At 45.3% G+C, this 13486-nt stretch overlaps 1 protein-coding gene across 1 annotated transcript in view; it reads left to right on the top strand.

Annotated features, from left to right (window-relative positions):
* The window catches only part of PDE11A (phosphodiesterase 11A), a 381245-nt gene that overhangs the window by 327744 nt on the left and 40015 nt on the right, over positions 1 to 13486 (top strand). The window contains exons 16-17 of the mRNA XM_041722472.1: positions 5335 to 5412; positions 10740 to 10803. Coding sequence (XP_041578406.1) covers positions 5335 to 5412; positions 10740 to 10803 — 142 coding nt within the window. The remainder of the gene's footprint in view (positions 1 to 5334; positions 5413 to 10739; positions 10804 to 13486) is intronic.

Below are 13486 nucleotides of genomic sequence, written 5' to 3'. Positions count from 1 at the left end.
TAATGGATCTCACATTGCTGTTTTGTAACCATCATCACTAAGGAGGAGGTCAGAATTATGCCACCTGGAGCCGTGAGCCTCCAACTGGGCCTGGGCCACTTGCAGCTTTTCTGTGGAGCATCCCCCTGTTGATGATAGAAACGCTTCTGTCTGGTGCCTGCCTTGGTACTTGGTACGTGGCACTTCCTTGCCATGGCAGCCTGCAAAGCCATTACCTCATACCAGGGCTATGGGCCACTGCTGTCCCTATTCCCTCAATACGCTGGGCTCTCTAGCCCCAGGGTTCACGCCACACACAGTTTACAAAGATGATCTCAGAGGCCAGAACTGGGAGGCTAGGGGCTTAGAATCCACCTAGATCTGCTCACAACCACCAGGGGACCCTGGAAAAATCACTTCACCTTCCCTCACCTTGAGTTTCCTCACCTATAGAATGAGAGAAACAATTGATGTTTCTCAAAGGTACCCTGTACCTCTAACAGTCTATTATTATAATGAAAACTCAGACATAGGAAATAAATAACTGTGACCCAACATTTTATATATATGTGTGTATGTGTGCGAGTGTGTAGGCATATGCATGTGTGCATGTGTGTGCACAGAGACAGAGAGAGGCAGAGAGAAAATGCACACAAATTCACAAGGAGACATGTACAAGAATGTTCATAGCAGCATTATATGTAATATGTAATGGCAAAAAAAAACCACCCATAAATAATCTAAACCTTCATCATCAGGAAATAAGTAAATAAATAGTATATAATAATATATGGAAAAACCACATAGCAGTAAAATGAAATGGCCTAGAACTCTACACTCACAAACACTGAGCAAGAAAAGCAAGTTGCTAAAGAATACATGCACCACAATGATAACATTCATAAAGTTTTAAAATATACAGAGCAATGGTTTGCATGATTTACCTAGGAAAATTGCAAGGATCTATGTGAAAATGATGTATGCGAAATTTAGAAAATGGACATCTTGTGGTGGAAGGGAGGGAGGGAGGAACAAGAGTGCAGGGTCGCTCAGGGGCCTCGGCAGGATGGGTAAAGCTTTATTATTTTTTTTAAGATTTATTTATTTATTCATGAGAGAGAGAAGCAGGTTCCTCACAGGGAGCCCGATGTGGGACTCGATCACAGGACCCAGGATCATGCCCTGAGCCAAAGGCAGATCCTCAACCCCTGAGCCCCCCAGGCATCCCCAGATGGGTAAAGTGTTATTTCTAGGCTGGGTAGTGAAGAGGTAGATACATTCTCTATGGCTGATGTGTAATTTGTATACCTTTTAAGACATAGGAAGCATGCATAATAAATCAGTTATGTGACTTTTGCATGCCATTACTTCAAAACCTTTTTGCAGTCTTATGGAAATGATTAACCCCATCTCTTGATCTTTCAAGATGGTTAATTTTCAGGAACTTAAATTGTAAATACACTTTTTAAAAAAAAACCTTAAAATATCTATTTGACTATTTGTGTGATCAAATACATTACCAGGTGTATGATATACACAGTTTCACCAGTGACTAACTTGACAAAACTATGGTGTGCAGAAAGTCCTACTGCTTTCTGAAGTCAGAGTCAAACCATGGGAGGTCAGAATAAATATCAAGAAATAGCCACACTTTTGTCAGTGGAGGAAAAATAAAATTAGTATGTCACATTTCTCTGTGCCCTACGGAGTCTTCCCACCCCTCTTCTATCCATATCCCCTAGGGACAGTGGATAATCCCTTTTGTCCCGATACAATGGAATCTAGTTTTGTTAAAATGTGATGTGAAGCCTATAACCGATTTTGGGTCTAGTTGATTTAAGACTTTCACACCAGCAACTCTAGCTATTAAAGTGTCCAGAGCTGCGAAATTTATCCTTATGGTTCTGTTCAGTTGCCCTATCACAGATTTGCATTTTTTTTACAATTCTTTTCTGCATTGAGTTAGCCACGTAGGTGATGTTTCCATTTTGCATCAGAGATACTATGCCTTATACTTTGAAAATACTCTCAGCAGGTAAAATAATATTAATGGAAGGAGGGTCAGAACATCAGATGGGAATGATGTTCTTAAGCTTTCCACAGCTTGTTTGTTGTCCTCTTGGTCTAGTAGGAATCTAGTCTTCAAGAATCTAACGGAGCTTTTCTTGGATAGATTTTATGTTGTTTTCTTATCTCAACCTCTCCAAACGGCAACCATGAATACTCCAGTGCAACTAGAATCGAGGGAAAACCAGTAGCTGGAGAGTTATTTTTTAAAATGAAGAAGTTTCTGAGGTCATCATTTTCATTCATTCATCACTTCAAATATTTATCAAGCTCCTACTATACATCAGGCACTGTTGTACACACTGGGGATTCAAGAGTGAAGAGAAAGGGGCCAGGCCCTTATCCTCATGGAGTTGGCCTTCTAGTGATTTCTTAGAATAACTCAGAGGATTGAAATCACATCAGGTGCATATGATGACAGACATGATGATGATGGGCAAGCTCTTTCAGAAAGCCTTTCATGATCTTCCATGACCCGCCAAGCCAAGCTTGGTGCCTTCCTCTGTGCCCCCCTGGACACCCAGGGCATGTCTTAGCCACTTGGGGCAACTGATATCTCAGCAGGTTACTTTTGGGTTCCAGCAGTGCCCCTCACCAGCTCTGCAACCTTGGGCCAGTTAACCCAGCCCTTTTGAGCTTAATAACTAGCTAAGCCTTACTGAGTACCTACTATGTGCCAGGCTCTCTAAGTGTTTTACATAAATCATTTTATCTAATCCTTCTCCCCACCCTACAAGGTAGTCCCATTATGATTACTCCTACTTATTAGATCACCGAAGCTGAACAAGAAGGTTAAAGAACCTACTTGAGGTCAATCATGTGGGCACTAAGTGACAGAACTCATAATAAGGGCCCAATAAATGTTCACCTCACGGTGGGGGGTGGGAGGGTGGGTCCGGGGGACGGCAAGTGAGACAAGTGATGCACATGCGGTGTCAGATCCTGCTTAAAACCTTGATACTTTGTTCATCATGGATTTTTCTTGCATTTATGTTGTTTTTTAAAAAGACTGTATTAAAATATTGTTTATCTTGACAATTGAGCTTTTGGGCACCCACTTAAATTTTGTGCCCAAAGCAAGTGCCTCTCTCACCTCACTCTAGTCCCAGTATCATTAGTATTATCATCGGTATCAGGTTGGAAGGGGAGTTACCTATTTATTTGTTGATTGACCCTGCTAAATTCAGAGATGTTTAGAGATTGCACCCGTGTCTTGGGTCCATAAGTCTTATTAAGAGTTGGCATAGGGTAGGTGTTCAAGGAGTATTTGTGGAACCAAACTTCCTGCTCCACAATAATTCAAAGGAAGACTAGCCTCCCTTCCGTGAGAACAGAACTAGCTGACCTCTTCAATCTCATGTAGGACGATTATGTGTCGTTTTTGGCAGTGATCCTATCAATATCATTAACCACAGCTGTCAGATATTGAGTATCTATTAGGGCCAAACACTTCGCATACCTCATCTCAAATTCTTACCACAAAGCTGGAAACTGAGGCTCAGGCCATGGAATCGCTTGCCTGGGGCCACACGGCTGGTAAGCTAGTAAGTGACAGTCAGCATTTGGCCCAGGTCAGTGTGAGTCCAGACTTGGTTCTTTCCATCTTACCACCTCCCTTTCTCTTTCAGTTCACAGTCCGTCACTGAACAGGCTGTGGCGTGACCATGGCCATAGAGAAGGGAGCAGGCACGTGAAGGCGATGGTGAAGTTATACAAAGAAAAGGCACACACACACATGCCTGAGCACACAAAGGGGAGGGGAGTTGGCGGGCCCTTCAGTGTCACTGTGCAATGCCATCCCTGCCCATTGCTCGGAGATTGTTGGGGAGGTTTTCCCGTACAGTGGTGTGGCCTTGACCTATATCCACTTGAAGGGATGGATCCAAGACCTGTCTGTGTGTCTCAAATAAGTGAGCCACAGATTTGTCTTCCTGGCCTGCCTCCTTTCAAATCATATGAAAATAATTAGTCCAATCAGATGACAAGAAGTCTATGCGGTTGGGCAGCTGGTGATGGCACCCCAGATCAGACACAAGGAACCGTGCGCCCAGCATTTGTCCCCAAACCACAGTGGCTCAGCACTAAGTGTCTGAGGTCCTGCTCTGATCTCCGCCGTGAATGACATGGTTGTATTTTCCAAAGTGCATTTCTTAAAATATCAGTACTATGGAATTCTGCGGTTAAGGAAGGTGAGACAGGCTTTTCTATCTCGGGATTTCTCAGAGCCTTCAGAAGGCTGATATGGGTGGTGAATCTCCAAGAGAGGTATACCAGAGGCAGCATTTCTCCAAACCGCTTGGCTGGGGAATCCTTGTACGTGGAGTACCTCTGTGTGGGATGCACTTTGAGAAACCGTGTGTCAGGATCTTTTAAATACTTATCTCCTGAGGAAGAGTCGAGAAAGTGAAACCTTGGGAAGGGATTCTTAAGGAATCAAAATGGTAATGTCTTATTTTCCTTTTGCACTATAAAAGTGAAAAGTCCTATAACTAGATGAAGGTTTTGAAAATAAAAATAAATCCCCCTTATTTTCCCAACTTTAGAATATGCCTTGCTTGTCTTTTCCGTATCTGTACATCTCCGAATGTGCATCCGTATGTAGCCAGCACTGAAAATGTGCAGAGCCTATGCTAACTGCTTTGCATTTAATCCTCACAATAACCATGAGAGGCAGCAAATATGATCCCCGTGTTAGAGATTTGGAAATAGAGGTTCAGAGGGGTTGAGTCCCTTCCCAGGGTTGCACAGCAGGTGGGTGACTTAAACACAGTTGTTTCTGACTCCACAGACTATGTGTTTAAGCCCTGAAATGCTGAAAATGTTATTTTCTAACCTAGAAAAAAGTCTTTGCCCTGAATTTACTACCAGGGAGTTTATCTTATCTCAGATCCTCATACAGCTCAGTTCTATGTTGAATGATAAAAGAACATTCCAAAACTGTTCCCGCTTTTTATTTGTCCTTGCTTCCCTCCTCTGACTTGCAGTGAGTGTCACAAGGGCTTCATGGCAGGCAATCCTACATGCGAGGCCACATTGTCTTCTGCTTTATGGCTCAATAATCTCCTCTGGTGTAAATACACTCAGAACTGATTGTGGCTTTTTCTTGAAGCCTCAACATTTTTTAAAAAGTGATTTATTTTGATAGTGCTTTAGCCTCATGATTTCAAATATTAAGTTACTTGGTTCAGGTGATCTTATATTTTCCCACAAATGTGTTTATGTCGCCCCGCAGACTGAGAAATTTCATTCCAGATTTTCCTCTCTCTTCCTTCATTTGATTTTGTGCAGGAGGAGGACTGAATTCTTTGAACTTGTCAGCAAAGGAGAATACGATTGGAACATCAAAAGCCATCGTGATATATTTCGGTAAGAAGAAGCTCTTGTTTATGTGTTTCTTCATTATTTGAAGATTTAGCCATGCTTTGCTGACAGCGCTAAGGGCACGCACGTGATTTCTAAAGTAACGGATCTTAGCTTCCATTCAAAACATTTGGAGAGTGGTCCAATGATCAGAGAAAAGATAGACGGCATGTCTTTTCATCTTCTGATTCATTATCTTTTTTGCCTCCTCTCCATAATTTGCCTTCAGAATTAGAAAATGGTGTTCAGATTGGTTTCAAGTTTCAGCAAGTCGTGGGGCAGTGGGGTGGGAGGGTAGAGGTTGAGGGAAGGGGGGATTTTGGAACCTTAGAAAACAGTGTTACCCAAAACAAAGTAGACAGTTAACCTTTGGGGTATTCTTAGAGACAGCAGGCATTGTAGATAGAAAACCATTTGTCCCATAAAAAAAAAAAAGAAAAGAAAACCATTTGGAACAATTTTGGTGGCAGAAATAAGGAGTGTGTTCTAGACATTTCCACTGGATTTCTTCCCAGCCGTTAACAAAAGACAGCAGCAAACCACCGCCCTCCTGTGGCACTGTCTGAGCCCCCTGACTGGGCACGACTCCTCTTTCTCTCCTATCCTGTCCCTACCTCACCTACCCCCAGACCTTCTGCTGCCTTATTCCTGTTCCAAAGCTGCTAAGCATTCCTGGGAAAGCTTGTGAGGCCTGGACTGAGGCTCTGTGTGCGTCCCACAGCCAGGTGACGACTAGAATCAACCAGAGCAGGACCCCTGTCCCAACAGCCCCAGAGCTGCCGTGCAAGCTCCCGCCTTAGGCTTTGGTAGGCAGGGCTGCCCCCCTGTCCTGCTGCCCCTGACCGCTCTGCTCCCTTTCTCGTCAGGAGAGATACACAGAGAGACAGAGACACGGGCAGAGGGAGACACAGGCTCCCAGGACTCCAGATCTCGCCCTGAGCCCAAAGCACACAGACACCCAACCACTGAGCCACCCAGGTGCTCGCAATGTATTTCTTTTTCATTCCACGAGTAATCATAGGAATATATTTTTCTGTAACAAATGAAACATGACAGATAAGCCCCCGGACCCCCCTCCCCCGGGCTCCACTCCCAATTCCCCGACGACACACAGTTATCACCCTGTTATCAATCTGTTGCATCCTCTGCAACCACCTCCGAAGCATTTATATACACGCATAGCCTAAGGAGAAAATACTGTTGAGTGTGGATTTGTTTGTTTTAACATCCACTATGTATTTATACATCGATCTGAAGCTGTTCACTCAGCTCCAGGCCTTAAAACTTTTTCCACTTCCATATGTCATCAGCTTTTACTGTTGCATAGTATTCCCAAGTGTGGATTTACCACAGAGTAGTTAGCTGTTCCTCCCCTGAAGAATTCAGTCTATCAAGCGTGATTTCTGCTCCTTTGGAGAGTCACCAGGCACCTCCCAAGGATCAAATTCTAGGGCCTTCGCTCTCCTTCTGGTTCTCACCACAGCCCCTAATTGCACTGGACTTTCTGGTCTGGAAGCTCTCCCCTGCCTTGGGTCTTGCAAAGCCCTGCTCCTCAAGACTTTCTACTTTCCTCCGACCCTTGCTTCTCCTCTCCGTCTTTCTTCAGCCCTTCCCCTCCCCACCACTCCTGAAATGTAAGGACCTCCAAGGACCTGTTTTGGGTTTTCCTCTCTTGTTCCCGGTGGCTTTCACTACCACCTCCTCTCCATGGACTCCTGCCCCGTGTCTCCAGCCTGGCCTCTCTTCTGAGCACTACTCCTAACGTGCCAGTGCACATTCCATGTCTCCACCTGGGTGTTTTACTACAGGGGTTTTCAAACTTGTTTTGGCAGGATACCCCAGATGTAAGAAAAATCTTACCTGGAAGCCCAGTGTGTAAAACAGAGATGCTCTGGGAGCTCCCCATGGCCCCCGAGCTTTGCCTTCCCTCCCCCATTTCATGGTTAGACTCTGACCATGTACACTGGGGGGCAGGGGATGTTCCAGGGGACCACTGTCTTAGAGAACTTAAAAATAGCAATAAAACCAACTAGGGGCACATGGGTGGCTCAGTGGTTGAGCGTCTGCCTTTGGCTCAGGGTGTGATCCCAGGGTCCTGGGATTGAGTCCCCCTTTGGGCTCCCTGTGGGGAGCCTGCTTCTCCCTCTGCCTAGGTCTCTGCTCGCCTCTCTCTCTGTTTTTCATGAATAAATACATAAAGTCTTTAAAAAATAAAAACAATACCAACTACAAGTCGGTCTGCTTTTCATTATCACCACGTGCCACATGCCTGCAGTCTAAACAGTGTCAGTGATAAGATACTTCTCCCTGAGAAAAATCTTTTGTTGGTGTAAGTTCTAAACATGGCTGAGATTACTGCTGAGTATCAAAATAATTGATAGGAAAGCTTCAAAGCACCACGCTATTACCGCTCCTTTAGTTGCACACATATCGTACCCGAACGCTAACTGCGGAGTGCGCGGTCACCCGTGAGCCCCTGATGCAGGTGCACGCGGGGCACACTGCAGGTGTGAGCCCCTAATGCTGCAGAGCCTTTAGTGCTTGCTCTGGGTGCAGTTCATGTCTTCGAGCCCACGGAGCTTCACCTCCCTGCCTTCAGGCAGTATATCCAGAAGAAACATTGATAGCACAGTGACGGCGAGGAGGAAAGAACCAGAACTTGACTTACTTCATCTCCGTCATTTTGTGTTGACCATCTGGGCTTCCTGTGAGTGGTTGAGATTTAAAACAGTGAAACAGGGCAAAGTGCGAAGTGTGCTTCTTGTCTGGTTAAGTGCAAAATTCAGTTCTTGCATGAACTATTTTACGGGCTACAAATACATATCTTTTTAACTAATCTTGATTCATTTTCATTGCTAATTGTTTTAAAACCGGAGGACAAATCAAGAAAATACCAGTGAACACAAGGTTATTGTTGAAATGATTTGGCACATACAAGGGGGGGGGGTGATAAAAATGATCTGCCGTGAGCATCGGAGACTCTGGACGCAGCCCCCCGGGACAGAGCCGGCCGGGCCCTCGGTGCTCCAGCCGCTCACCCAGCGCCCAGTGCTGCACACCCCACTGCAAACGCACTAGCATTAGGCGGACCTGCAGAGTAACTTCCTCCCTCCTTTCTCACTCTAGAAAAGACCTTTCACTTCTAGGGGCCTGATTGAAGCAGTCAGTTGTGAACTACTCCTTCACCTCCTTTGGTTCTTCCTTGGGAATCTTGCAGCCTTCCCCTTGCCCTTCCTGCCCTTCCCCGTGTCGGGTCCTGAGCCACTCATTCCGACTGGTCTCCCACTTCCCTTCTCTCCTTCTCTAGACTCTTCATACCCACCAGCTAACGTTCTGCCTGGAATTTTTAGCCAGGTGGCCCCTGAGCCCCCAACCCTAAGAGGCTCTCCGGGGCCAGTTGGATGAAAGTTTCAGACTCCATCCCCCCCATCCTCCCTCCGGCCGTTTTCGGTCCCCCTTCACAGTATGCACGCTCTGCTCCACTGTAGGGTCTACACTGAAAACAGAGACCACTTCCCTCAGACTTTATGGATTCCAGCTCCAGCTCTGATACTTCCTCACTGTGTAAACTTTCTAACCTGTCTGATCAAGGAACGCAAAACACTACGTGCTTTATAAAATGGGAGTAATAATAGTATCCCTACCCCGTATGCAGACTGGGTCACTCTGTAGCGCTTGCTCAGCTAATGATACCTACTAGAATGACCACTATCTGAGCACCTAGCCAGATACTCAATACACTTGTTAACTGACTGATTGACGGTGATAAGAATTTGAGAAGCAAGCCTCGAATTATCAAGCAGATGGAATCTAAGCAGTTGTCCAAGTTAGGGTATAAGTAGGCAACCTCACAGAGATTATTTCCCATCTAGGAGAGAGATTGCAAAGTCCGATGCATTACCTACAGTCTTGTCTCCCTCTGGTACCAGCAGAACCTAAAATGAGAAGCCTCAGAGTGTAGCAAGAGGGGGTCTGGAAGCTTTGTGATAAACACACAATCCTGAATCCTTACTGGCTTTGGGAAAGTTACTTAACCTCTCCATGTTTCCATTTACCTCCCCATAAAATGGGAATAAGGGCTCCTCCCTCAGAGGGTTTAGAAGATTCATTTGGTTAGTAGTTAGTGGGTCAAGCACTTCGTACAGAGGCAGGCACACAGCAGAGTGCTTGTCACAGAAGATCAACTCGGAAGAATGCACCAGGGCATTGCTCCGCATAGACGTGCTTGGGGTTAGACGCTGCCTCACTCCTGGAGGGGCTGCTGATGCGGTGGGCCTGGTGGTGCTTGAATGACCTATTGTTACCTGCCGCTCTGCCCTGTGCCCTGGAGGGGTTTCCTGGGGAAGTTGTGCAAACCCCACTACCATCTAGGCACGCTCTGCCATCTGGGAAGCAGACACGTTTCCAAGGCACTGGAGTCCGGCAGGGTATGAAATGTTAACACCCGACACCAGGACAGCCCTGTGACCTCCAACAACACCCCCTTTCTTCCAAAAGGAGCCAGCCAAGATGTGGCCTCTCAGCTCCAATCCTTCTTCGCCTGTCATCACTGACGTTAGTACAAAGAAAGCAAATTTTGGACAAAGGGCGTGCCTTGCTTTTCCCACCTCCCACCACATCAGATTATGAGCACCAGAGCTATCGACAATTTAAATTGTTCCCCACGTTTTTATATCCATGGTTCAGGGTGAATTCTAATCAAACCCCAGAGAAACCTGCCCCCCAAAGCCTGCTTCCCCTCCTGCTATGCTTTCTTATGTACTCAAATTAATGAAAGCTGTAGCTGAATGTGTTTCTTCTTCATTATGCTTGTGAAACATGGTTGCAGCCAGGGAATACACTGGAGCCAACAGGGTGGCTCTCGCAGTAAATCCTAGCTCCAGAGAGCCGGGAGCATGAAGGCGCTCCGGCGGGGGGGCGCCTCGCCCCTCTGCTGCGGGTGCCCTCGGTGCCCCTCCATCAGCGCGAAGTCGGTGCACAGGTTCGGCAGCTATTCGGTCCTGATTCTCCAGGAATGGAGAGCATCGTCCATTAGAGATTATTTTAAGCAGGGCTTGCTTAGCTCAGGTAGAGTCGTGCTCTGCCTTCCTCGATCGGCTGCAGACTCAACAAAAGGGCGCCCAGGGTGTGCGTGGAGCTTTGTCTTCCCGAGCCGTGTGGCCACAGGAGGGACAGGCTGGACATGGGACTGTGAACACTGCTTCCCTTGTTGAGCAAAAGACATGTGAGAGTTGGCCTGAGTCCCATTTTATTTATTTATGTATCTAGGATGGGTTTGTTTAGGAATGCGACAAAAGATTATTCAGGCTGTTTTGTTTGGTTCTGTTTTTCAGATCAATGTTAATGACAGCCTGTGACCTTGGAGCCGTGACCAAACCGTGGGAGATCTCCAGACAGGCAAGTGGTGATTAATGGCAGGGCTCTGCAGAGGAGGGACTGGGGGGCAGGGGGGGGCAATATTCCCAGAACCCCAACTCCCAAGCCCTGAAGCCCTAGGCAATTTGCATCAGTATTAACCTGGTGTAAAAAATAGCAGGAGGCTTGAGAGAGACATAGTTTATCGCACAGCCATGCTTTAACAGGCTTCCACGGAGTCATAATATTCCTGATTCTGTAAGGTTTTCTTAATACTCTCAATCCAAATAACACGTTGACCGCTTCCTAAGGCGAGAGTTCCAAAAACAGTGTTTTTAAATAGGTAATCAAGTTTTAGCACAAGGTCCTCTTTTTTCTCACCTTAAAAAAAAAAAAGGAAAAAACAAAGGAAGTCAAAGGGAAATTTTATTTTTCTTTTTTTTTTTTTAATATTTTATTTATTCATGAGAGACACAGAGAGAGAGAGAGAGGCAGAGACACAGGCAGAGGGAGAAACAGGCTCCATGCAGGGAACCCGATGCAGGATTCGATCCTGGGTCTCCAGGATCAGACCCTGGGCTGAAAGTGGCGCTAACCCACTGAGCCACCCGGGCCACCCTTATTTTTCTTTTTAAAGGCGAGCAGATCACTTTAGCCAAAGTGTGCAATAACTCAACTTAATTTGCACAAAAAATCATGCCTTTACCACCTATCTGGTTTCACTACCCAAAGTGTTAGTTTAGAACAAGAATAGTTTTCAAGCCAGTAATCACACAGTTTAAGATTCTTGATTACTGGGCAGCCCTGGTGGCACAGCAGTTTAGTGCTGCCTGCAGCCTGGAGAGTGATCCTGGAGACCCAGGATCAAGTCCCACATCGGGCTTCCTGCATGGAGCCTGCTTCTCCCTCTGCCTGGGTCTCTGCCTCTCTCTTGCTCTCTCTGAATGAATAAATAAATAAATCTTTAAAAAAAAAAGATTCTTGATTACTGATAGTATTTGGAGATTAATATCTTTTTAATTTTTATGAGACACCTACTATATAGGGTATGAAATAGTAACTTGGTATCTTAAGTCTCAATATTTTAGGGAAAATAAAATAGATTTCATATAGCAGTAAATAATAATAATACTTACTATTAAGTATTATTAATAATACTTATTAAGTATTATTATTACTATTTATTGTTATGACTAAGTATCTAATATCCAAATATCTAATTTCAAAGCCCCCTCCCCGCCACTTTGACTTAGGTATAGTTACTCTAAGTAGGCTGAATAATAGCAACCCAAAGATATCAGCCCCTAAATTCTGGAACTTCTAAATGTTGGAAAAAGGGTCTTTGCAGATGTCATTAAGTTAAGGACCATCATTATCATTATCACTGTCATTATCCTGGATTAGGGTGAGCCCTAAATTCAATGACAGGCATCCTTAGAAGAGACACAGGGAGATGACACATTCAGAAGAAGAGAAGGGGATGTAAAGACAAGGCAGAGAGTAGAGTGATGCAGCCACAAGCAAAGGGAAGGTGGCAGCCACCAGAAACTGGAAAGGGGCAGAGGACACATTCTCCCCTAGAGGCTTCAGAGTGAGCTTGGCCTTGGCAACACCATGATTTCTGTCCAGTGAACTGATGTTGAGCAGCTGACCCCCAGAACCATGAGAGAATAGATTCCTATTGTTTTTTTTTTATTTTTTTTTAACTTTTAAAAAAAATTTTAAATTTATTTATGATAGTCACAGAGAGAGAGAGAGAGGCAGAGACACAGGCAGAGGGAGAAGCAGGCTCCATGTACCATGTATCGGGAACCCAACGTGGGACTCGATCCCCGGTCTCCAGGATCACGCCCTGGGCCAAAGGCAGGTGCCAAACCACTGCGCCACCTAGGGATCCCCTAGATTCCTATTGTTCATGTCTGGCAACCCTGGGAAACCAATACAGTTGTTACCCCTACCTCACAAATGGGGAAAGTGAAGCCTAGAAAGAATAAGTAGCTTGTAAGTGGTACGGCTAGGTATTCAAATCCTAGCAGATTAAACTCCAAAGCCTCCATTCTTTACAGTGCTTTACACTACCTTACACCAGATACATCAATCAGTATTTTTAAATGATGCCCATGTATCAGCAGAATGAGCTATTATCCCTCAGCCTCAGTTGCTAAAAACAATATATTGTTCATGAACATGTGCATCCAGGGTCAGCTGGTACTGCTCCTGATTTTGGACTGGGGCTGAAGAAGCATTACCATCTGGATCATTCCGACAGGGGCCCTACCGTGCCTTGCACTGGCAAGTAAATGCCTTTTCCCAGAAGTTCATTGGCCAGAACTTGTCACAAGAGTCCACTCAACCAGGAAGTATTATCCTTTAGTGTGCCCAGAACATAGAAAGCCAGGAAGTTAGTGAAAACGTGACTACCACCATTTGCCCTTCTAATCACCAAAAGTGTGATTCACTCTCCTTCCTGCAGGCAAAATATACACATCTTTTCCTCAAGGGAAATGACCCAAATGTCCCATTCATCATGGTATGAAGCTCAAAGTCCAGGATCTCTGGTCCAGATGCAAATTAAAGACCTACACACACACCCCAAACACAGCATCTGACATACACCCAAACCATGAAATACTCCTCATAAGACTCCCATTCAGGAAGGGGAAGAGATGGCCAACATTTGGCAGTTAGAGGGCCACAGTAATTCCAGAATCCCACTGGGCATTCA

This window comes from Vulpes lagopus, chromosome 11, assembly GCF_018345385.1.
Source record: "Vulpes lagopus strain Blue_001 chromosome 11, ASM1834538v1, whole genome shotgun sequence".
In the NCBI taxonomy this organism is placed as follows: Eukaryota; Metazoa; Chordata; class Mammalia; order Carnivora; family Canidae; genus Vulpes; species Vulpes lagopus.
Note: the sequence above shows the minus strand (reverse complement) of the source record. Positions and strands in the feature narration are given on the sequence as shown.